Source organism: Corvus brachyrhynchos, unplaced genomic scaffold (assembly GCF_000691975.1).
Source record: "Corvus brachyrhynchos isolate BGI_N302 unplaced genomic scaffold, ASM69197v1 scaffold435, whole genome shotgun sequence".
NCBI lineage: Eukaryota > Metazoa > Chordata > Aves > Passeriformes > Corvidae > Corvus > Corvus brachyrhynchos.
The window spans coordinates 673,136-698,092 of NW_008237895.1; the positions used below are offsets into that span (position 1 = coordinate 673,136).

The 24,957-nt window shown below is 37.2% G+C and overlaps 1 protein-coding gene across 1 annotated transcript in view; it reads right to left on the reverse strand.

Moving 5' to 3' along the window:
* Positions 1 to 24,957, reverse strand: part of COL4A4 (collagen type IV alpha 4 chain) — a gene marked incomplete at its 5' end in the record, with an annotated part of 62,686 nt that overhangs the window by 25,998 nt on the left and 11,731 nt on the right. Inside the window, 20 exons of the mRNA XM_017732906.1 lie at positions 143 to 249; positions 1,512 to 1,584; positions 3,427 to 3,590; positions 3,922 to 4,014; positions 4,581 to 4,745; positions 5,331 to 5,435; positions 6,918 to 6,987; positions 10,895 to 10,948; positions 11,950 to 11,994; positions 12,570 to 12,629; positions 13,770 to 13,823; positions 15,244 to 15,324; positions 16,272 to 16,313; positions 16,472 to 16,507; positions 16,968 to 17,030; positions 17,775 to 17,810; positions 18,037 to 18,105; positions 20,724 to 20,840; positions 22,498 to 22,542; positions 23,442 to 23,576. Coding sequence (XP_017588395.1) covers positions 143 to 249; positions 1,512 to 1,584; positions 3,427 to 3,590; positions 3,922 to 4,014; positions 4,581 to 4,745; positions 5,331 to 5,435; positions 6,918 to 6,987; positions 10,895 to 10,948; positions 11,950 to 11,994; positions 12,570 to 12,629; positions 13,770 to 13,823; positions 15,244 to 15,324; positions 16,272 to 16,313; positions 16,472 to 16,507; positions 16,968 to 17,030; positions 17,775 to 17,810; positions 18,037 to 18,105; positions 20,724 to 20,840; positions 22,498 to 22,542; positions 23,442 to 23,576 — 1,614 coding nt within the window. The remainder of the gene's footprint in view (positions 1 to 142; positions 250 to 1,511; positions 1,585 to 3,426; positions 3,591 to 3,921; positions 4,015 to 4,580; positions 4,746 to 5,330; positions 5,436 to 6,917; positions 6,988 to 10,894; positions 10,949 to 11,949; positions 11,995 to 12,569; positions 12,630 to 13,769; positions 13,824 to 15,243; positions 15,325 to 16,271; positions 16,314 to 16,471; positions 16,508 to 16,967; positions 17,031 to 17,774; positions 17,811 to 18,036; positions 18,106 to 20,723; positions 20,841 to 22,497; positions 22,543 to 23,441; positions 23,577 to 24,957) is intronic.

Here is a 24,957-nt window from a genome sequence, read left to right on the forward strand (position 1 = left end):
TGCAGAGATTATAATCAGGAATGCCAAAATAAGCAATAATATATACAAGAAACTAATTTTTAATGGATAAAAAGTTTCATAACCTCTCATAAGATAATGTGTTAATTAAAATGGAAAAAACGTCTGGGAAAGTCAAACATACCTCAGCTCCTTTTTCCCCTGGCAATCCTAGTTCCCCATCTCTGCCATCAAGACCTCTTTGGCCTGGAAATCCTGGAACCCCAGTAGGTCCTCTTTCACCTTTTAATCCTTAAAATATTTTTTGGGAAAGAAAAAAAATATTTGCAGTAATTTTGGCAGGTGGAGGTATTTTTGCTCAAGGAAATGCTGGGTAACCCCTGATCATATCTTCATGATAATTCACAGTCCTTAAATTCACATTCCTTAATGTGGCATTTTAGGCTTAGGAAGGCAGTTTGTAGTTGGATACCTGATGGAACAACTTGGTCTCTCTGTAAAACACATGTTCACAAGCACCACATTAATGTGGCTTTTGTCCATGCTTATGTATAGAGTTAAAATATTTTACCATTGAAACCAGTCAGAGATTTATTCTTGATTTCAGTGAAGTCAGGATATAGCAGTGCTCTATGATGCAGAATATTTGCATCCATATTCCCCAAAGGTTTTTATTTTCTTCCCTGCTTTGATTTCTCTTGCACCAATATTTATGAAAAAGTAACTTCTGCATAAAGGACAGTAAAACTATTCTAACACAAAGATTCATTCTGCTGTGTCAAAAAAACCTTTGCAAATAAAAGCAAATGTTTTCCCCTGCTCCAACATCTGTAAAAAACCCACAGGCATCCAAAGCTAAGCTAACTTTTTATAAACAATAAGAAGGACAATCTTTTGTTTGAATAACTATTTTAGCCTTTCTAACTAAGTTGTGCCATCAGATTGCTGTAATTTATTGTTCTCTGTTTCTTTTGCTTTTGCAAATCATAACCACAACTGTGGAGAGGTTTTGATCTATTTAATTACAAGAATTCCAGTTGTGCAACTGGTGGCCTATTGTTTCTCTTCAATGCCTGGTCAGGAGTAATTTTTAGAAATAGGAGAGGAATCTGAATAGTCATTGAGATTGAGGTTTTCCTAAGAAGGATGTTGGTGGCTTAATTTGAGATAACAGCTATGATATTGGTATATGACACTTCAGGAGGTGGCTTCTGTATAATAATATTTCTTCATGATTTCACAGTATTTGTACTCTGCTTAGTCTTTGCTGTACAGACCTCTGGAAGACTCCAATTATCAACTGCATGACGTGAAAAGTCATTTGTTGGCATTAATAACATGCTGTTAAAACTGTTTTATGGCTCAATATAGAGAAAAAACCACAAAACACTGCGTTGATCTTGTGTTTAGCAAGAAGAGATGGTTACCAAGAGAGCACTTTGGATACATATGCCCTCTAGGTTTCAGTAACTTACTGAACTAATGGATTTAGTAAAGAGTAAATTAACATTGTATAGGAAAACAAAAAGGTTAATGGTAAAATGTGTGTTTACCTTTTATTCTAACTCTTCCTGGATCACCCTTCTCTCCTTTTTCCCCATGCTGTCCAGCAGAACCAGGAGTCCCCTTATCATTGACAAAGAAAAATGAGAACGAGTTGTCAGTTATCTCCAGCAAGGAATCTCTTTTGATGATCAAAAAGAGGAGTGTGAATGGCACGTGGCCTTTCCAGCCTGACTCTGTCTGCCACATGCACAGATACACAACTGAAAGAGACTGGAATGCCAGAAGCACTGGGCCCATGGCTGTACAGATGTGGGACTGCAAACACAAGAATATGAAGAGACAAATGATTCATTAACTCGTCCCACTGCAGACTTCAACCCACAATCCACCAAGGAAGGAAATCTCTGGAGGGTGGTGACTGCTGGATGAGGCTGTCCTCCCAGAAAGGAACACAGCAGGAAGTAAGTGATGCTTGTTTTTCTGAATGAAAATCCACAAAGCCATCAATACAACATTTCATCTGCCTTTTGTTAGGTACATGGTATTCTTAGATGAATATGTGGCTTGACAGCTTTAGAGGGGAAAAGAAATACTCTTCTATATTTTTATGCTGATTTTTGCTTTCAGCTCTCCAAGCAGAGTGCAATGTTCATATCATGGTTGGCCAGGGTCCAATCTTGCAACAGTACATGTGGATGAATATATTTAACCATATGAAATCTACACAGAATTAAAAGGCCACTAAGGTACAAAAACTGGGGTATTATTTAGGCAGCTTCCTCTGTTATTCAAAATCTTTCCCTTAAAAATACGTGGAACAAATACTGTTTATAATGTGACTGACAATTTTAAGTCAGGCAGGAGAAAAATGTGTATCTGAAACTAGAAGTGACTATTTGTAACAATGTCTAGATCTTCAAGTAGGCAGTGATGAGTTAGCAGTGTCTGAAAAGCAAAATGAGATATCTGGGGAGAAAAGAGAGCAGAAAAATGGAGAAAAATGCTCCATTAGACCAAAGCACTTCTGTATTGAAGTGAATTATTTCCTTCCAAAGTGATTACTTTGGCCTTGTTTCTCAATTAAGTAACCTAAGAACAGCAAAGTTCAGGACAAGGCTTCAAGCCTTACTTCAGAACAAGTGCTACAGCATACTCTCAGAAGTAACAAAAAGATCAAAATCTCACATATACCACTCAAGTAATAGTGTTTTAAGAAAAAAAAAAAAAAAAAAGAGGAAATGTAAACCTTGTAATGAAACTTGTAACTTGAATGAGAGCCCTTCCACCTCCTTTTCTCAGACTCACTGTGGATTTGTTTGCTTTTTTTTCTTTTGAAAGAAAATATTCTGGAAACTTTTAAGCAATTCCTTATGTGAAAAAACCAGTTCTGCTATTAAAACCAAATCTCAAAAAAATAAAACCAACCAAGAACAACAAAAAAAAGGCACAAAACTGCCTCTAAACACATGCCCCCCAAAACAACCCAAAAACCCAACCATAATGCAACAGTTACAAAGCAGGGCATATTTATCTCTATTTTCAAAAAAAAAATCCTCTGGCACACAAGAAAGTATATTCTAAAAAAAAAAAGAAACCTTCTATTTGGCATCATTTAGCTTGCAGCATCCTGGATATACGTTCCATATGTCAGACCAGAAGTAGTAGATCAAAATCACAGCAAGAACAATAAATTATCTTATAATGTATTCCTAAAGTAGTTAGATTAAGTGGTGTTTTGAATTATTGCTCACTCTGGGGAATAAGATAAACTATATGAAGCACATTAAAGAAAGTAAGTCTGTTTCCAAAAATAAAAGCTTGTTTCACTAGACTGTAATAAGCTAAAGTAGGTAAAAGTTTCAGATCATTTTCCTGGGCACTGTCTCCACCATTCTGCTTAAATGCCTCCTGAGTTGAGAGGTAACTTGGTGTTATTTACTGAAGCTCGTGAAAACTACTCACAGGGAGCCCTGGTGATCCCACTGCACCAGATATGCCTGGGTCGCCCTTTTCTCCACATCTTCCAGGGTATCCCATTTGTCCTTTCTTTCCTTGAGTACCTGGAGGTCCTTGCATGCCACGGGGACCAGGAGGACCAGCACTACATGAGCAGAGGCCTTGACTTCCTACATGAATGTGTCAAAATTACATTGAAACAGTTGCAAAGTTAATACACAAAAAATAATGCTGTCCTTTTTCTTTTCTGTGTGAGTAGTGCACAGACCATTTTATCTCATTTTATCTCACCTTGAAAGGATTATAAGTCTCCCTTTACAGTGCTGAGTAACTGCACTAACAGGACTCTGCTGACTCAGAAGCCCCAGTGCCAACAGGGTGTCTAACTCTGCACTTTGATGGGCCTCATCCTCCAAGATGCCATAGACTTCTTGCACATTTAGATCTGACATATCTGGCAAAGGTTTCATATTCAAATTGTTGTTATCCAGGCCAACTTACCCTTCTCTCCTTTTGCACCTTTTCTTCCTGGAAGGCCTATCTGACCTTTTGCTCCAGGTTCTCCAGGGATCCCTCTGTCAGTACAGATTACACCTTTGAAAAGGCAAATTTTACAGCCAGTATAAATCAGGTTGACTGTTTCCACAGCTTAGGTCATGTGTTCTCCTCTCCCTTATCTTGTTACTCTCACGTGAAGAGTTAGAGATCTCATTAAATGCTTTACAAGTTGTTGTTTATAGATCATACTGCAATAGACAGTATGGCTGGAGTTGATGTTGATACATTGCTTCTCATTGCCACTACTAATTTTTTCTACTTAGAACTTTACTTGTTTCTTTTCTAAAGGATGCAGGTTTGGGTTTCCCCCTCAGTATTTTTAACTTCAGGCAGTATATTCTTAGAGAATTTTAATGTATGTGTTACTTTTGTGGGTTTGAATCACCCAGAAAATTATGAAAATCTTGAAATCTCACTGATCAAAAGCTAATAAGAAAAATATTTTCAACATCCCATGTAAAGTTTGAAATAATCTGTCAAAATGCACTTTTCACTTCTCTGTTATTTGTAGGACAAACAAAAGCGATGGTTCTATATAACAGAACAGAATGGTTCATATAACAGAATTCTCTTCTTGTTATATGAATTGCTATTGAACCTACTGGGTAGTCCAGGTAACCCTTGTCTTCCTGGCTGTCCCGGTAGGCCTGGTAGTCCAGGAAATCCTGGTCTTCCTGGGATTAATTCACCTGTTCCAGGCAAACCAGGGTCCCCTTGAAAACCTTGAGGTCCTGGTGCCCCACTTACTCCTGGCATGCCAGGCAGACCTGTAAAAAAAGAAAGGTAAACAGCCCATACAGCTTCACAGTAATGAGAGATACCAAGGAGGAAACTCCAGACCACTCAGGACTGTCCTGAAAAACACCTTCTATATAACAAAGGCTTAAATCCAAATCTTCAGGTTTTCCAGGATCCACAAGAAAAGAGGCTCCTGCTGTAGACCTTCAAATGCTTCTTTTCCTCCTTCCCTCCATTATCTCTTTTCCAGACATCCCAGTTACTCTGGCTCCTCATACGGAGCAAAGCCATCCTCAGCATTTCCCTTTATATCTTTTTGAGATGGAGAACAGAAATTTTAAGCACAGCACTCCAGACACAGTTTTGTCTGTGGATTTACATGGGTTTACCATGGTAGTATTCTCCTTTGTTTTCTGTTCCTTTTCTAGTCATTTCTAATGTTCTGCTTGGATCATTTTATTTCTTTTTTTGGCTATTAAGTGCTGAGTTAATATTTTTACTGAAGAGTCTTTACTGTTAGTGAATTGCATCAAGCAAGAACAAAGAACAGTTTTCTTTCAGCTGCTTTCTTTCCTTCTGGTGTATAGTTCACATTTGTCCTCTACTTCTCTTACTTCTTCCGTCGTATCCTGGTCTTCCTAGAAGGCCCGAAGGACCAATTGGTCCAACTGAGCCCATTTCACCGACAGGACCCGGAAATCCAGGATCTCCTCGAGGACCTACAGAGAATTACAAAAACATGTGAGTTGAACCCCTTATGGAATTGACAGCGTATATGTAAATTAAACTGCAACCAAAATTATAATTTGAAAACTATACAAGGGTAAAATAGTTTATGAAACATTTTAAAATGTGTAACAATTTAATTTTAAGGTGGGAGGATTTGGTTACTTTTCTATGGATTCCAGCCCACTTCACAAGCACATTTTTAACTCTTCATCACTTTGTAGAAGTATCTGTGCTATGTATTACAAAATGCTGAGAGAAATGTTTGCCCAAAATAAACACATGTAGCATTTAAAATAAATATGGATTTCGTGTTACGTACTTTGGCAGTGCACACAGGGAGGTCATTTCAGGATCACCTTAGTTGAAATTATCCAGATTTTTAAAAGTGTATTTTCAAAAATGCTACAAATAATAAAATTTAAAATTGCAATCACATACTAATAAAGAAAACCTGAATCAGATGTAAACAGCTCCATTAAATTGGAAAAAGAAAATATTGGCAGTAGTTCTGCTCCCTATTGTGCTAAAGGCTCTTTCTCTGAAGATAGTATCCACTCACACACCACGCACACGATTGAATGTTACTTGGGTGTTAAGCATGGGGTTAAGCTGTTTGTTGTATGGACTGGAAACCATGGAAGTTTGTGGAAAAAATTTATTTTAGGGTGAGACCCCTATCTAATGGGGAGCTTCTGCTGAACTGGGGTTTTGTTGTAACTTACTTCTGGGATCACAAGAAATTTCTAGTGCTGCACTAGAAATACAATTTATGATGAGTTCTCTGTTGAAATGTTCTCACAAGACAAACTCCCCCAGTATTAGATGCAAAAGCAAAACCTTCCAGGGAGCAGACCTAGCTGTTTTCCACTGCTTCCTGCTAGGAAATAAGAATTTCCACACATCTTTTCACCGATTAGATAATGAAGATGGGGATAAAGGGAGCTGGGACATAAAAACCCAGCCTGAGGTTTACTGAGGAAGGTAATAACACTGACAGGTATTCTGCTGGGCATACTAGTCCCAGGATTTTGCCCCTGCTATGCAATAGGAAGCTTGATTGTAGTCTAAAATCTGTGTGTTGTGGCAATACTGAAAATAGGAATCCTAAGTTGTGATGGGAAGGCAGGTGTTCTTATTCGCTGTCCATTATCCAGCACAGGCTTATTTTTCATAGCTTTCTTGTAAATGTGCTTAGGTCCAGTAACAAGAGTCCCTCAGGTCTAGTTGTGACTGTATACACGAGGATCTTTCACACAAACATTTAATCTGACACTTGTATGTTTCACAGAGTTCCAGGGACATCAGCGAGACAAACACACAAAAACATGGCCAAACACATAAACACAGTATGTGGCCACTCGGAACATTTTAGGATTCTGTCCCCTGCACCCCTATTGACCACTTTCACACACATTAGCAAAACACATCCTGCACTTTATACAGCACAAAGACAAGTCAAAAATAGGTATAACCTTTTATAGGAAGCAGTGGAGTTCCAACAGCTCCAGGAGGACCTGGAGGCCCTTCTTCTCCTGGATCCCCCTGTAAATACAGTGTACTAGATGTAACTGAATATTTCAACAATGGGGAGGTATGTAAGGATGTGACACATACCACCAAGGAAACTTGATTTTGACACTTTACAGCATTTAAAACCAAGCAAAAAGATTTAAAATAATCATTATCTTTCAGTATACCAGTGACTAAACAGTAATATACCTATCACACATATCTGATTCTTCAGAACATGTGACTGCTGTATTTGATTTCATTCATTTATTGTAAAGATGACTCAACCACAGTAAAACAGTATTGATTTAATTGAGGTATTTTAACAACCAATCTGTAATTAAAAATTACAGAAATTCTATATTAGAATTAGGAAATTACTTCTATGTCAGATAAGTATAAAGAAAAACAGTTTCACAGTCTAACAGCTATTATCAATGGTAAGAGATACTCAAAGCTCTTATAACATCTGCATTAGGGAAGCATAAAAGTGCTTACTAATGGTGAGGAAAATCACTTCTGCTTGGAGGATTTCTAAATTAACTTGGATTTTGATACTTAAAATTGCAAGTGAAGAGGACTTTAGGGAAGTCTTTTATGTGGCAAAATGTATTAGACCTTTTGCTTTGTAGATCAGGAATCAGCCCTCCTTTTTCAGCAAATGGGAACTGAGAAAACAATCATGTCAATGTGGGAACTGCGTAGTGAGGCTGCATTCCCAGGACTGGACTCCAGGGCCTTTTAGGACACAGACAAGGAGAACTGGGACTGCAAAACTGGATACCCATGCCTCTTTCTTGGCTTAAAAAAAAAAAATTGTTCTCTACAGTAATTAGACAGTTCTGTCACTGCCTGCTGCCCTCTTGATCTCTGGCCTGTTTCCTTTGACTGTATCTTGCAGAATGAAAAAATATCCTTGTGTCATCTTTGGTTCTTTTAAAAAGGAACATGAATTTGTCTTCCCTAATGACACAGAACAGCCTTCTGTGTGGCAGGAAAGAAAATGTGAATCTAGCATTTTTCCTTCTCTGATAAATTTAGAAAGGATTTTGAGATTTAAAATTAATTTAATGATGATAAATAAAGATTTGTACGATAGATGTACTTGGCCCAAGTACATATTATCGTATATAATTTTTGTGCTGATTTTTAAATGACACAACCAGAACACAAGAAAGAACTGAAGAGTAATGAGCCACGGTCAAACATTTCTGTTCTTGGTATCTCAAGTGAAAAATTTCAGTTGTGGTCTCTGAAAATCTGGTTTAGGCTGTTAGGTCTAATGACCCTCTCTGGATGGTACCTGCCTATTTGCTGTGTTTTCACCGTTGGTACACTCCTACACAATGGCATATATCTGTTTGGATTATTTTGTTGACTGATACTGTTTTCCCATAGAAATTTCAGGAGACTCAACTTGTCAACAGTTTATTAAAAAAACAGTAGTGTTGCCAGCATCCAGGCATAGGGGTCAAAAGGTATGGCAACAATTCCTTGAAGTCCATTTTTTCTTTTTAGCAACAGTTAACATTTTTTACAGATGAAATCTACTTTCGATGCAACTGGGGTTTTTTTCTGAGTCTTTATGCAAATGCATCTTAGATTTTCTTTGAACATGTTTGTTTCAGAAAAATCTACACAAGGACAGGCTATTCTCAGGAGAAGTTTTAATCATATTCTTGTTCCTTCAGTGCATGTGATTTTTACTGGATCATAAGCAACAGCTGGTGAGACCAGCTGAACAGTTGATGCAGTCTGGATAGATCTGCCCCTTTCAGGAATAATCAGATTTCTCCAACTGTTTCCCAAGCAAACCTAAAGCATCTGTGCAATCACTCAGGATTTTGCATATCTATATTAGTTAACCTTTTTTTATTAAGTTGTGTATATACTTGATTTGATTTCTTTTGCTCTGTGCATTAGCAACTGTGATTTCATCTTTCTGATTCATTACTGCAGGACTTCAAGCTTTTCCCTAGCATAAGCTACCAACAATTAATTATTTTTTTGTTTACTGTTTGTAGTGTTAACTGATGGCTATTCAGGCTGTGGGCTAATCAATGGAGTCTGAGGAATGCACTATTCTCTTTATGAAATTACTTGTCTCTAGTTTGTTAACGATGCCCCGAACTAAAACAATTTGTACATCAGGGTGAGAACTTTTTAACAACAAAACACTTAAGATTTGATTCTCTGTTTTGGGAGTATTGGACCGCAATGAATTTTCTCTTTAAATCTGACATGCAATGTTTCAGTTTAGTTAGTATCTAAATGATATCACTGTGTTGTGAAGCTGATAATAGCCAAAGGGGAGGAAAAGTAACATCTGTGGGCAATTTTTCCCTCCAGGTATGACCACATAATTGAAATCTTGGCTGAAGAAGCTGGTCTAGCATTCTCCTGGCAATCCTAACTTTGAAAGTCAGTCTGTGACTAAGCCAGATGTTTTTATTGTACTTTACTTATTTACTTCATGTGTTTGTCATTTCTCATTTGTAAACATGCTTCTTGAAAACCTGTTTGTTGCTTTATATTTGTGTGCTTTCAACTGTGTCCTTAGATGTATACTACTTATGACAAGTTTGCACCAGCCACAGTTTACTTCTTTGTGTCGCCACAGATTATGTAGAGTGTGTTCTAATCTTAACCTTTCATTTATAACAGAGGTGATTTTTATGCAGATCTCTTGAAGAAAATTTACTGGTTTATATGCAGCTTTCAAAAAAATTATTTTAGAGGGAAATAAATACTCCTTGACTTTTGTATTCCAGAATATTTAAGCCAAGTTCATTGATGTCACAATTTCTGCAATACTGTTTTTGTCCTCTGTACTGTGGTAATAACTTTGATGAGCTTTTTCAACCTTGATGTCTCTATGGATGAATCTGTCACCCACCTTCTGCATTGCAGCATTTCACTTCTCCTCTTGCTCATTCACTGCTGACCACTTGGACCCTATCCCAGGACTCCTTAGGCCTTCCCCCCTGGCTAGACTCACTGCTGCTTTACTCCCTCTAGGGTAGCATCCAGAACTGCTTTTTTCTTCTGAGTGTGCTTTAGCATTGTAGATTCCACAGGAAATATAATAGTTCCCTTCATTCAAGTCTTTGTTGTTATTTAGAATTACAGTATGATCCAGTAGTCAGAATTTCATTGATTCTGAAGCCTGCAGAAGAAAATTCCATAAACTTATGTCCTGAAATGTCACTAGACTGACACCTGGGTCTTCTGAAATTATTTTAAGCATCTCTTCCACACTTTAAATATTTTCCTCTTTTACTGTTTAGCCCTGGGATGTGACACCTACACTTCTAATCCCTAACAGAAAGCAGCATGTATTGTAAAATAAAAGACAGTGAACCAAGTAGGAAATGTTTAAACACAGCTGGTGTGAAGGAGTCCAACTTCCTTACCATTCCGGTAAACATCTTGGAACAATTACTTATGTGAACGGGTTGAACACATGCCAAGAGATTTTGGTAAATCATGCAAACAAGCCCATCTGAATGGAATTTTGCCACTCATTTGGAGCTAGTTTTCATCCTGGTTTATAGGATCATACTATTAACTAAATAGCAGCTTCCTTTGCCTCACATACCTCCCTGCAGAATGCAGCTCAACCATGAATACCTTGCAGAATACTACAATTCATGGATTAGGTAGCTATCCTGGTATATTTACAGGTAACTATTGGCCATTGGGATTAACAATTCATATGGTATGTAAAATAGAATTCCCACTCTCATGTGCCCCAGCTAGGAATTTTCTTACATTGTTATTTACTACCACAGTGATGAGTAACTATAACCATCATGAAAACAGTAAATCTTTAAAGAAATTATGACTGTATAAAAGGGAAATGGCCTGATAAGTGGGTACATTTGGGAGGAAACATTGGTACAGAGGGAAGTGGGGTGTAAATGTGTGGTCATTTTTTCACCTGTATGCCTGGATAGCCAGGTTGTCCAGGAAAACCAGCAAATCCTGTTTCACCCTGGAAAGGATCACATAAATACAATTTGATTTATCTGTAAAGACATAATTAATTGAGCAAAACCCAGTAAGGCAGTCATACAGTACTGTTATAATTGTGTCCACAGTTTGTTTCAGAGAATTCACTGGGTTCATACAAGAGGTGGTGTTTCATAGACTCTCCTGTGTTAGAAAATTCACAGCATGTACTGCCAGGTTATTCAGACAGTGGTCAGCAGATTCAGCGAAGCTGGGGCACAGAATTAGCTGGAATACATATCAGCAGACTCTGACAGACTGTCTGCTTAATGCAGCTTGGTTTGCTGCCTGCTGAATGACTCTCTTAAACTACTGCACGGAAAGGAGCTGCGTATCAGCTCTCTTCTCTTTTTATGATTTTTCAATATACTCATCCAGCCAGTACTGAAGCTTTCTAGGTAGGCAGGAGTGAAAAACAAAGTGAAAAGTATTTTTGCAGATAAAACAGTCACCTGGAACATAACTCTAGAGGCAAATATTTATACATTAATGTGATTTATGAATAGCATGATCACTACCTTAACTAGATTTGGGCAAGATATACATACAGCTATTGTTCTTTATTCCAGTAGGATGTTGTAAGTTTGTAAGTAAAATTTAGCAGAGTTAGCATCACTGGGATTTCTCTAGCCAGAAACATGAACAAAACATGCATGCACCACAAAATTGCACAGTGTCACCATAAAAAACAAAGTTAACATGCTGCATAACTTTTCTATTATGCTGTATGTGTGTCCCACTGACTTTTCCTCCTCCTTGCAACTTCAGATTTCGTTAGCAAATTTCAGCCAAATTTAAAAGAGTGGCAGAAATTCAAAGACAGAGTTCATACAGCTTCTGTGGCAACAGGTAGCAAAGAGAAAGGAAGGAATGCAATCTGAGCTGTGAAGTATGTGGAAATTTCAAATCTGCTCAAATCCACAGAAAACAAAATCTCACTGATCCCACTGTTCAGGGAGCTGCTTATACTTTATGCCTTCATACCTTCATTCCAGGAAAACCTGCAGGTCCATAAGAACCAGGATGACCCTAATAAAAACAAGTAGACTGTAAGCTAAAACAGTAAAAACTTACTCAGAATTAAACCTATTCAGAACTGGTGACAGTTAATGTTACACAGATAAATATTACTTGGGATATCTTCCAAAAACTTTGCAAAGCATTGCGAATAGTTTCTATGAGAAATGAACATGAATTAGAACTATAGACCAAAGCAAGCCAGTCAGGTTTTCACTCAATTTTTTTACCATATTGCATCAATAGTATGCTAAAGTGCTGCTCCACTTCAGCACTGTTAGGCAAATCAAGCACAAGTAAAGTTGCTGTAAAAAACTGCCATCAACATGTATGGAGAACATGAATTACTGTGCTATTCCAGAACAGCTTTGAGAAGCTCTAAGTATTTAGAGGATAACCCTACAGATTTACTTTCTTTCCAAGGAAAGTCTATATGAGCTTATGTTTAAGCCTGAGACAGGCTAAGTCTCAGGGCAAGTCTCCTAAATACTCTATGCAGGAAGCATGACAGATTAGTTTAAAAAAATCCTTAAAGTCTTTCTTGAAATTGCGAACTTAAACTGCCTAATTATAGTGAATTTTCTTACCCGCAATCCAGGGAATCCAGGAAGACCTTTTTCACCCTTTTCTCCTCTCCCAAGTATACCCTAGAACAGTCAAAATAGTTTTTTTAACCAAGATGCTCAGTGAAGTGTGCCATAAATTTTTTGTTCACATTTATTAAATGATGTATACATTATATCAATGGATCTTGTTTCATTTGCGAGGCTCAGTCACTGGGGCTGACTTCACACAGCATCACCAGCAGTGCCTAAGTAGCTCCAGTTATGTGAGGAACCTGTTCTGGTCTCTTCTCTAAGCTTCATATTCTTTCAGCAGTTGAATTTGTATTTTTTTTGAAAGTTCTGGGCACCATTTGAGCTGCTTCAGCCGATTTCTCTGTTCCTGCTTATGACTAACAAGTGCATGTATTATCATTTACATAGACAACTAGTACTGGCGCACGCATCTAAAGCCCATCTTTTTCAATTTAAATCTGATAGAAAAAGATTAGGTTAGTTCTCTTTTCAAGTGCCAAGTAACAGTGGACTTTCTATGATGGAAAATGAACTTCTGAAAAAGTGCTAGACTTATGACTCAGAAACGTGATGTTGGTTCTTCTCTTTTCTTCTCTTCTGCTACAAAGCTAAGTAAGTTTTTAACATAAACTAAAGTAATTCTTTTTTCTCCAATTATCCTCTGATATTTTGTGATATGGTAGCTTCCTGCCTGTGGCAGGTAGCTTCCTCCTCTGGCACACCAATGTTTAAATTGATCATGTTGACAGAAAGAAAAGAAAATGTAGAATAGACAGTAAAGAGCAACTCTTTCTCCAAGCAGGTGGCTCTGCCTTCTCTACCCTTGGGGATATCCACAATGTGAAGTTAAAATCTTTCCCTAATCTACTGTGGTAAATATACATCATGCCCCATTAAGAACACATTCAGATCATCTGTTTCTCTTCTTGAGGAAAAATAATCTGTACTTGTATTTTCTTCACTGTTCCAATCCATTATGTCAACAGCCCAATTGGAAACAACACTGACCTTTTGCTGCCAGGCAACACTCAATAGGTATGTATAAAACAGACTCAGAAGGATTTTCCAAAGGGTTTTGAAATAGTTTTGCTTTCACACTGATTTAGGTGGTGATTAAATTTCACAGCAAAAAATGCTTTAGAAGTTTAACATAATAACCACTGAAGGATTTTGCCAGCACCGTGGAAAAAAAAAAGTCCCATTACTTACTTTGGGTCCACGTGGCCCTCTGTATCCTGTTACCCCAGGTAATCCTTTTTGGCCCTACATATAAAAGAAAAGTTTTTGTGTATATTAATATGCAGGATATGCCTATGTGCTGGTTAACTTTTTTAAAGTCCTGGTCTGAATTAGAATTGTTAAACAGCATTTTTTAAACACTGGGTGTGTTTCTCTAGGTGTCCTCGACACAAGAAAAGCAAGACAAACATTTATATACTTATCTTTATTTCTGTTAATGCTGTCAAACCAGCATAATGACTGTGGAGGGAGATAGACGTATCTTTTCACTTGCAAGGACCTGCTGGTCAGGCTTTGTTCCTACAAACATGCATGACAGTAGTCCTTTTTTTACTTTGCTGCTCTTCTTGGTTTGATATAACTATTCCCGAGCATAAATCTAAACTTTTGAGCACAGCCTCAGTCTGAATGGGGTGCATGCTGCTTACATGGCCATGATTGTGTCATGTGTTGTACAGCAGCAAATGTCCCACTTCCCAGTAACCTGGGGAGTTTATGGCAGTTCTTTTGGTCCTTTCTCTCTTCTTCATACACCTGTATAGCAACGATTTGCATGATCAAAGCCCAAGATCCAACATGTGAAATCTACTGGTTCCCTGAGTTGAGGCTGCAGGAGCTGGAAATGCCAACTTTCATATTTTCATTTTTGTATTTGAGGAAATCAGACTTGAGGACACAGAGGCTCCAATATGGGCTCTGTAACACAGTTTTTGTTAAAAAATAATGAGGGGTACAAACATTCTAATGTTCTAAGCCACTCAGCTGTGGCTATATTAGGTGTGATGTTGAAGAAGTACAGGTTGTCCAGGAAAGTTGTGGATGCCCCATTCTTGGAAGTGCTCAAGGCCAGGTTGGATGAGGCTTTGAGCAACCTGGTCCTAGTGGAAGGTGTCCCTGCCCATGGCAGAGGGATTGGGACTAGCCGATATTTAAGGATTCTTTCAACACAAACCATTCTATCTATGATTCTGTGATTATAAAACTTGCAATAAAAATTGACAACAAAATCACACTTAATTTTTATATTAAAAAGAGCACCCTAGAAGGGTTAGGGTTAGTCCAAAACTGTACATTGGAGTACACACAGTTGCAAGTGATGTGCAAAATGTAAAGTATTAGCGAGGAGCCACAAAAGAGATTCAATAGCACAGTAATCAAATTTGCCAAGATGACTGAAATACAATTTTCTAATGACAAAAAGCGAAGAAAACCAAAGCAAGGGCAGTATTTCTTTTCTGCATCAAGTTACTCTTCCCTTCAGAGAAGTAGACATGGGGTGTCCTCTCCTGAAAGCTTGTAGGATGGGTGCTGAACACAGGATTCTGCTGCAGCTGGTGTTTTCTTACAGAAAGATAGGTTTGTCTTATGCCATCCTTGCATAAATTACATCACAGAATTGTACTTGCCAAGTTGAGCACTGTAAAATACGATGAAAAATTAACACCTTTTGTCCTTTGAACAGCTGAGCTCCAGGAGGTCCAACTAACAGTGGTGACCCAGGCATCCCAGGCAGTCCGATGTCGCCCTGTAGAAGCCAAAGGAACAGCAGAGACATTCTGTTCCAAGCAGTGTTTCGGTGACACTCAGCTTGTTTTCCTGTTTACTACAGCACTGTGTATTTCTGTACTCACTGAAAATGTACTAACTACCTGCAGATAAAGGTTTGCACTAACATCTGTAAACTTCTTTACCATCTGCCCAGATGAGCAAGGTTGACAATCTAATCTATTCTCCTGAGTCATTAAAAATAATGTTACAGCTAAGGAAATAAATGAGAACTCCTGGCTCCTGCTCCAAATCTGCTGTGGAGATAGTAGTTACAGGACTGTCAAATGTCTTATGTGTATATATAGTCTCTCATATTCTAGACCAAAGCCTTTGAGCACAAGACTTTGGGAATGTGAAATGAAACTATTGATTTGCTATGGAAAGTTGTGTATATTAGACACTTGCACAAATTCTAAAAACTGACTGGACAAATTCATAGAAGAAAAATCAAATATTCCACATTGGTTCTATATATCCTGAGTATGCTAATATAGGTGGAGACTGGTAGAGGAACTATTTATTATGTGCTTGTCCTTTTCTTACACCCTTTCCTTGACATCTGTTCTGAACTTAGCAAGAGATGAGATTCAGGGACTGATCTGGTCCAGCCCCTGTCACTAAGAAATCACAAATGCTGTTGTGATTACCTAGGCATTATCTGTCCAGAATGTATGTAAATGCTAACTAACATTGATTGTTGCTTTTCAAAATCTTCAGAATATGCTTGATTCCTGCATGCAGCTCACTAAAGGAATAATTTCTGCTCTGAATTAATTGATTCAGTAACTTGTATTACTACTTCTGTTCTAGCACAATTAGCAGGAGAGAAAGCCAAAAATGAATGGGTTCCAGGGAACCTAACAAGACTATATTATTCTTCTAATTCTGCAGCAATAATATATTTAATATTATTTGTTTTCTTACCGGCTCCCCCTTTTGTCCATCCACTCCAATCCCTGGATTTCCCTAATTGATAAAGAATGTATACAGTTTCAGCATGATCAGAAAATACTAACATTAGAGTTTATCACAAAATGTTTCCAAAAAACTTGATAACAAACATTATGAACATTTCAAATACTTGTATAAATTATTATTTCACAACTTCAGAAGTCATTACCTACCTGTTCACCTGGCAAACCAGGGTAACCTGGAATACCCTTAAAAAGAGAATGAAGACAAGTTAATATGTCTGATTTAGAGACAGCTTGTTTTGAAAATTATTTCCTCTTGCCTGTAGGACTTAGAGGCAAAATTTTCTCTTGGGGTGTACCTATTCCAAAATGCAATTTACTTCACTTGGTCACTACTTTCAGGATGGCTGAACTCTGTTTTCCCCCTTTCCTGTCTCCCACAGGTGGTCTTGGGAAAAGGGATTAAGGAGAAAGCACTAGGAGCATTTCTCCATGACCACAGACTGCCGGGATGAAACATGTTCATGCAGACATGGGAAGGAACAACACATTCCTCAACTTCCAAACTCATAAGGTAAAGCAAACATTAATCTTATCAACTGCCTCAAAAGTTACTTTTAGACTTGATTCACATTAAGAAAAGTTCTAAAATGGGTAGACAAGAATGAATGCATATCTTAAGGCTGTATAACTGTGGTGATCTTACAGGCAAGCCTGGATGGCCTGGGTATCCTGATGGGCCCATTGCACCTCTTGACCCTCTAGGTCCCTGGAAAAGATGGCAAAAGATCTTTTTGTGAACACAGCAAGAACTTGCCCTTTTCTACACAAAATGAGACCCTCCAAAGTGCCTCCATCACTTGGACTCAGCCTACTGGCCACTGGATTCCACCCAGAATCTTACACCAGCTTGCATCATGCCTGAAACCTCCCTGTGACTAGAGCAGCCCAGCTCCAGTTTCTGGGTAATACCGGACAAGGCACAGTTATACATTATTAATGCATTGAGAGTACACTTTGTCAGCAATTGTGCTGCAGGTGTGGGGACTTGATACAGTTCATCAGTGAACATCTTTTTGAAGGGCATAACAAGAGGAACCCAAAGCCATAGAGTGTAATTCAGCAACAAAATTAAACTCTCTCTTCTTCTTGCATGTTCTTATGGTGAGAATATGGCAGAGTGCTACATCTTCTTGGGAGATCCTTCATATACTGTAGAAGAAGGTGTCACATCTTGGATTTCATAGAGAAAATATTCTGTGAGTATCAGGGCATCAGCTGCTCCACACAGCTAATGCTGGTGGGGACAGATCTGTTTCTGCTCCTTTTCAGCCAGCGTGAACTGGCCATAGGAACAGACTATACAGACTTAATGTTTCTCAGACTTTATTCTGGAATTTTGCTATTTAAGGCAGGCAGGGAGAAACTCCAATATTTCTTACCACACTAAGGAGAAAAAATTGAAAGATCTTCAAGACAAAAAGCAGGTACAGAATCTGCTGACTGTACTTACGGGCATGCCAGGGGGTCCAGGATCACCTCTCTCTCCCTGTAATGACAATCATTTAGCAAATGAACCAGCTCAAGATTTCTTGTGGGTATTTTCTAACTTTACAGATATTAAGATCCCAAACGATCTGTTACAGTTGTGTATATGTTTTTAATTTCTTTTTTTTTGCACCAAGTTTTATTAACTAGTGTGGAGTAATGGAACAATTACATTTACCATACATGTTCTCCTACAACAGATGATTTTTTCACAATCAGATACTTACTGGAGGTCCTTTTCCAAAACGTGAAATATACACTGAATTTCCTTTTTCTCCTTTTTGCCCCGGAATTCCCTTTAAAGAAAAAGAGTCTTTTAAAACATGATCCACTTACTTATATCCTACATTTCCATGGAGACTGTATGATAACTTCTCAGGCTGTGACTTTCTGGTGCCCCTGCATCACAAGGTAATCCACTAGGATCACGAATGATCATTTTATCTAACAAAACCTTCTGTACAGTTGAGCAAACCAGCCTCCCACATCTTTGGGACTCCTGCTTTGTTAAGGTGCTCCTTAGCACTTGGGTCCTTCAATTTTCTACAATCTTCACAAATCTTGCCTTTAGTATCAATATGCCTTCTTTTTCTTTCAGGGAGGCAGTGTCTTTAAGTACTAGCCTTCTACAGAAGTTCATTTTGTGATTCAGAAGAATTGAGAGTGATACTGCATACAGTTAAAAAAATGAAAGTATGGACTGTATTAAATGCAAAATATTCAGTATTTCCATCTATTAGGAAACCTGTTTCAGTCTATTAAAAAATCTGATACCTAAGAGCCTTGGATTTTAAAAACTAAGTTCCCATGGTACTTGCTGTGGGGTCCTTTATAAAACTCTGCTAATGGTAGCACCCTCAAAAACTCAATCTGACTTAGCAGGAACAGATGATTTATTTTGCAAAATTTAATTGTAATGCTCAATTTACTGTTGAGAGCATGATATGTACGTATCTGAAGAACAGATATATGAAGACATTATTTCTGAAGTTTTTCCATTTGAAATCCAAATACAGTGGATATAATTTAACCAAGTTAACCACTTGACTAGTTAGTTCAATAAAATGGGACACTGTCAACCACTTTGTACTGGTACAGTGTTCATGATATCCTAAACTGGCTGTCCAAATCCTGCAGTCAGAATGAAACAGGAAAGGTATTTCTCCCTGGAATGGTACAATAAAAGGAAGAATTACAGCTGCCTGCAGCTGATATAGCTACAGTAGACTGGATACAGATTACAGGTAAACAACAGCTGCTAGGGAACACAATAAACAAATCAAAAGTTGTATTTATCTTCAGTAATTTTACATGTAGTCTCTTGTATAATAAAATATTTTCGTTAGATTCAGTTTGTTATGTTCTATGTGACTTAGGTAAGGCCTTACAAATAGAAATTACTTTCTTTATTTTCCAACAAGGCAAATGAAGTAAAGCCGATGAATATGCACACAGCATTAAATAAAATCATATAGGACAATGTTATAAATAAGAATAAGATAAAAATGTTGGCTGTAAAGTACAGTCAAGTTAGTACCTGGTGCAACAAATAGATTTTAAAATAGGCAATCTGCATAGAGAGGTTGGAAGAGCATTCTTGCACACAAGAAAATATGGTTACTATGTGTTGTTTTTCTGGGTAGCTAAATTAATTTGCACTGGAATTTTAGTATGCATATCCAAGGCTACATGCTTATTATGTCTCCCTGTTTTTGTAGGTTGCAAATACTTTTCTAGGCCTGCAAAAGAGCATGCTCCTGAAATTGGTAAGATTTGTGCTGTATTTTGTCCCATGTCTCATTTTTCCTTTATGTCATTTAGCTAATTAACATAAAGTAAAACTATTTTGAAGGTCATAGTAAGTAAGAAAATACAGGTGAAATTAGAGTTTCAGCAGAAGTAATGAGTTACTTTCAGAAGTATAACAAATGAGGTTATTAGTAAGTTTTTTATCATGTTGTGTGTTTCATAGCATTTATTACAAGTCCAAATTGAAACTGTATATTACTCTAATTGCTATTATCTTTAATAACATCATTACACTCTGGCACCCTCTCCACATTTTTCTAGTGGCTGAATTCAGCATTTTATTTAGCTCTCACTAAACACATTTGATTTTTCATGTAAAGTGCAGTTGTTTTTATTGTTTTACTTAGAAAATTTCAGGGAAGCTGTTAGACCAAATCATCAGCTCTTATTCATTCAGAACTAAAACTTGTTTCCACAAAAAGTCAAAGACTGGTGACTAGATCTGTTCAGCAAAATTTCTTTGGAGCTACAGTAATTTATATCCCTTACTGACATGAATCTCTTTATCTGCAGTAGTCAAGTACTGCTAACACAGCTACTTAAACATATTTAAAGTGCCTTCCATTTTAACAGCAAAAATAACACATATTAAAGTGCTAATTTCAAACATTTTAACTGTGAAATAATCTCCGCATATGCAGATATATACCCAGGCAAGACTAGGAGCGCACAGAGCACATATGTGTAAAAAAGTGGTACAAAATCTTAGAGTATAACAGGACTTAGGCTTGTTGAACCTTCCACTTATTTTTAAGTTACCTCATGTATGTCCCTACTAGTAATACTTTTAAGAAATTTCAAGTACTGATGAGTGGCATGGTGGTTTCAAGCTACTCCTTCTCAGCTGCTGTGGTTACATTCTGGGGAAATAAGTCAGAATTTAACTGTCAAGGCGGCTGCATGTACTTCAAGGATATAGGAGCTTATTTCACATTCAAGCTTAATCTGTTAAGGCAGTGTGTTTCACTCCCATTAACCTGAGTAAGAATGCTGGGGAATTCCCTGTGCAGCACTGTAAAGCTGATGCCATAGTCTAAGAGTAATTTTAAGAGTTGTTAGCTTGGAGAGGAAATGCACGTGTACAGTGGGAATGCCTTTCACATACATAAGGACCTCTTGGTCCTATATAACCGTTTTCGCCTGGAAATCCTGGGTCTCCCCTTGAGCCATTGCAGCCATCCAAACCATGCTTGCCTCTGGGTCCTTCCCTTCCTGGGAGTCCCTGAAAGACAGTTTAATATTGATTAGAAATACACCATGATTAATGGGGAATTACTTTTTAAATTAACAGAACAGTTCAGAAACAAATGTATCTCAGATCTGAATCAGATGACATCTCACAGTGATCCTGGTTTCATACTCTTTTGCATTACAAATGTTTTCTCTTCTGAATAGAATTTTTTGTGGTGTAGAACAAATTATGTAAGTCTTTTGTTTATTTGGGTTTTTTGATGCATAGCAAATATAACAGCGACAACACTGGTTAAGAGGACTAGACTGTGTTTTTCACTTGAGTGAAAAAGTAATGTTCTGTCTTCTCAGAGAATACACTCTTTGCTCTCTAGCAAAGAGTCATTCTTGTGGCTGTAAAGCTGGAAAAAAACCACAAAAGCCATCTCAAGCAGCCTCATGTTTTTAAATCATTAGGATAAAACAAGGAAAAATGGGACACAGCTTGACTCAGGCACACAGTAATCACAGAGATAGTGATTTTTCTAACCTAGCAAGAGCTAACCAGTGTCCATATAAGGCTTAGCTCTACTAAAATTTAGGAACTGGACAATGAAAACAATGAGATCTTTCTTGGAATGATCTTCCTGTTGGAGACAAAAACGGTTTTTCACAGAATTAAAGATTTTTGTTGGGAAAAAATATTAATTTTGCCTCAAAATTATTTTTTGGGAGGCAATCTGAAAAATCATCAAGAAAGTATCCTGGTCATTTGCCTGAAATGCTTTTGTCAATTCTGCCTTCTTCCTGTCTGTAAATTCTTCATTCTAATTTGTGGACACTGTTTTTAAATTAACATTTTTTGCAAAAAAAATATACATTTTTTGGGAACACTTCTTTTTTTTTGTGCCAAATTTTGGCCTTGTGACCTCTACATTATCAGACATTTTGGCAACAGTCCCACTATCAAATGTGGACAGCTGACAAGCAGATGCTACAACACCCACTCAGCTCTTGGTTCTGTTTTCACTTTCAAAATTAAACGTTTTAACTTTGTTTGATCCATATGAAACTAGTAACATCACAGGAATTCAGTTCTAGTAGAGTATTTTGAAAAATTCCGTATCTAGATATTATTTCACCAATTTTCACACTGAAGAAGACATTCGTAAAAATATATAATCACATCCTTATAAAGATATATTTAGGACCCACTGTGCTTATTCAGTCCTTATTTAGGTTAAAATTACTGGACTCAGTGGTTGGAGTTTTCCTGCAAAAGGACTACCAGCAAAAATGAGAATCAACAAAAACCAGTGCATCATTTGAGATATTTTCAGAGATGTTGAGAACGCAACAAGGAGACCACAGTCTGTTAGAGAGCCTGAGAAAAGAAATACACTGCTTTCAAGCCTAGCTCTGACACATGCTACGTGGCCACGGGTAGTCTCTGCCTTCACTGCCCCACTCCTGCATGAACATTCTGTACCTATCTCATTGGGATGTGGTGGCATTTGTTATCAATAGTAAACACAGTTTAAGTTAACCTAGTTTTTTTACATTTTTGCAGAACATGTAACTCTGTGAGAGAAATTATATCAATAAGTATAAAGCCAGACAATTTAGTGAATATATTATTCTGTTATAGGATTTGCTATGAATTTATAGGAACTGTAATTTTTATAAAGAAATATTTGTTTAATACCTACAGGAACACCATCTAAACCAGGAAATCCTGGGACTCCAGTTGGCCCCTAAAAACAGGTGATATGAAAAAACAAAGTTGATGAAGTCATTAACTCTTAAAAATAATGAAAAACAAGAATATGTGGTACTATATAGCAAGAAACAAAAAACCAGTCTTGTTTGACATATGAATCAAAAGCCATAATTTTCAGAAATTAAGTATCTGAAAAAAACTTCTATGGGCTTAGCAGAAGACTAGTGCCAATAGTTACCCATGTAACCGATGGTACAGGACAACTGTCTATTACTCAATAGCCATTCATTCTCCAAAGATTATAAAATTACAGAGAAGGGGAACTTGCCTGTAACTTATAAAATATTTCTGTCTGTAATTTCACAATCCTGCTCCTGTTTTGATACTACCAGCAGCGCAATTTTTGCTTACAGCATTTACATTTCAGTTGTGCTAGATACTGACATTAGTGATTTCACTCACCCTCTGAGATCAGTCAAATTAGACCATTAAAACTAATATGAAGTACCAAGACCAAGGGATTTTACAGATATGAAAAACAGGAATCTGAACTGCAATTTATACTCTCTTAAGTGGTAATAAAATTCTGTTTAGTGCAGTGCTTTTAAAAGCACCATACTGCTCCCTCCAACTCTACATTTCTACACCTTCTGTGAGGTTAAGGGGATGACACAGTATGTGACAATCAGAGTCTGTCTATTCATCATATTTTATGTCTTCTGACAATTCTAATTTTGCAATCCACAGCAAAAAAATCTCCTAAAATATTTTTTCAAGAATTAATTTTATGTAATTAACTTCTGTGAGAATTTTGTGTGAGCAGGAGTATAGTTTGGCAAATGTTTTTTTGGTCATTCAGGTTCTGTTTCACTTATCAACATTTAACATTACATACTGTATACACCTAAAAGAGCTGTCTGTGGTGTTTCCTACCTTATCACCATTTTCTCCAGCTGGCCCAGGCTGCCCATTCTCACCTCTCTGTCCTTTCTCCCCTGGCAGACCAGCTGGTCCTGTAGATCCCAAGGGCCCAATTGGACCTTGAGCTCCCAGCTCACCAGGCTGACCCTGAAAAGAGTCCAAAGTGAATGACTACTGCTGTAAACTCCACAGCAATTCAGAGATGACTCTGTGGATAAAACAAGGCTTACAATGTATAAATATTCATGACTCAAAACAGCTGCTGGACAGCCTGCAGAACTGTCCCATGTGTTAGGTGCTGTAGGAACACAACCTTCAAGTTTAACAACTTGCTCAAGGCGATAATTTCTTTTCACCTTCATCAGATCTCCAAGACCACCTCTCTGAGATGGCTGGGATAAACTGCAAATCTTCCTGGCTCCACCAATATAAGTATCACCTTTTGCAAGCCTAGGACTCCGATGAGCGTTGTGTTTTCCCACCAGAAAAATGAGGACTCATTTTAGACAAAGAGACTTTGTACACAATTAGAACAAACCAAGAGAGTTCCCTCTTTCAAGTCTCAATATGCCAATTATCTTAAGTTTTTCTAGCTCACATTTTTCATAATCACTCTCATATCCTAGTGCCTCATTTAAAACATGTGAAGTTTCCTGGAGAAAAAAAATAATAGTCATTAGCCAACATATTTACAAAAAGTATCAACTTTAATAGACTGTGTTAAAATGGGTTGGGAGGTTGAAGAATGTAACTTATCTAAAAAAGGCTCTAAATTGAGTATTGGTACCTTCATTACCATACAGATGATCTTCACAGATTTTATTAACTTTTCCAAGGTAATATATATTCTCCTGAAGCAAAATTACTTCCCATGCCAACTGCATTTTTCAGTTTATAGCACTGGTGTGGAGTTGTTACAGATTTGTTGCAGTTTTTGTTCTGTGATGCTAAACAACTATTCAATCATAGATTCAAAGTGCTGAATAAAGCAACCTTTCTAATCAGGCTTCCCATGTGAGCTGTCTACACTTCCACCCTACAAAAATCTAAATATTTATAGGACTTTATTTCTCTTACTCATCTTTTTCATTTTATATCATTATCCTTGTTTACCTGTAACTTGTTCTGTTTCCAAACTGAAAACTGTTTTGCTTTCTTTCCAGATTTCATTCATTAATTATAATAAAGTATTATAACTATAATTAATTATATTAATTATATATTATATATAATCAATACATAGTTAATAATTTATTATAGTATAGAATGAATTATTATAATTAATTATAATACAGTATTTTAAAAGAGAGCAAAATGGAGCCCCATGCATTCCTGAGAAAACCATATGGCTTTAGGACCACTTGAGGGCAGTAAAAGATATTTCAGTATTCACAGAAATAAAACACTATATCTTTATTTCTATGAATGGATTGAAGAAAAAAAAAAGATGGAAATGAAAGATTGTAAGAAGATATGTAGCTTCAGGAAACAAAAGAACTGAATGCTTGGTTCTCAGTGTAAACTTTTC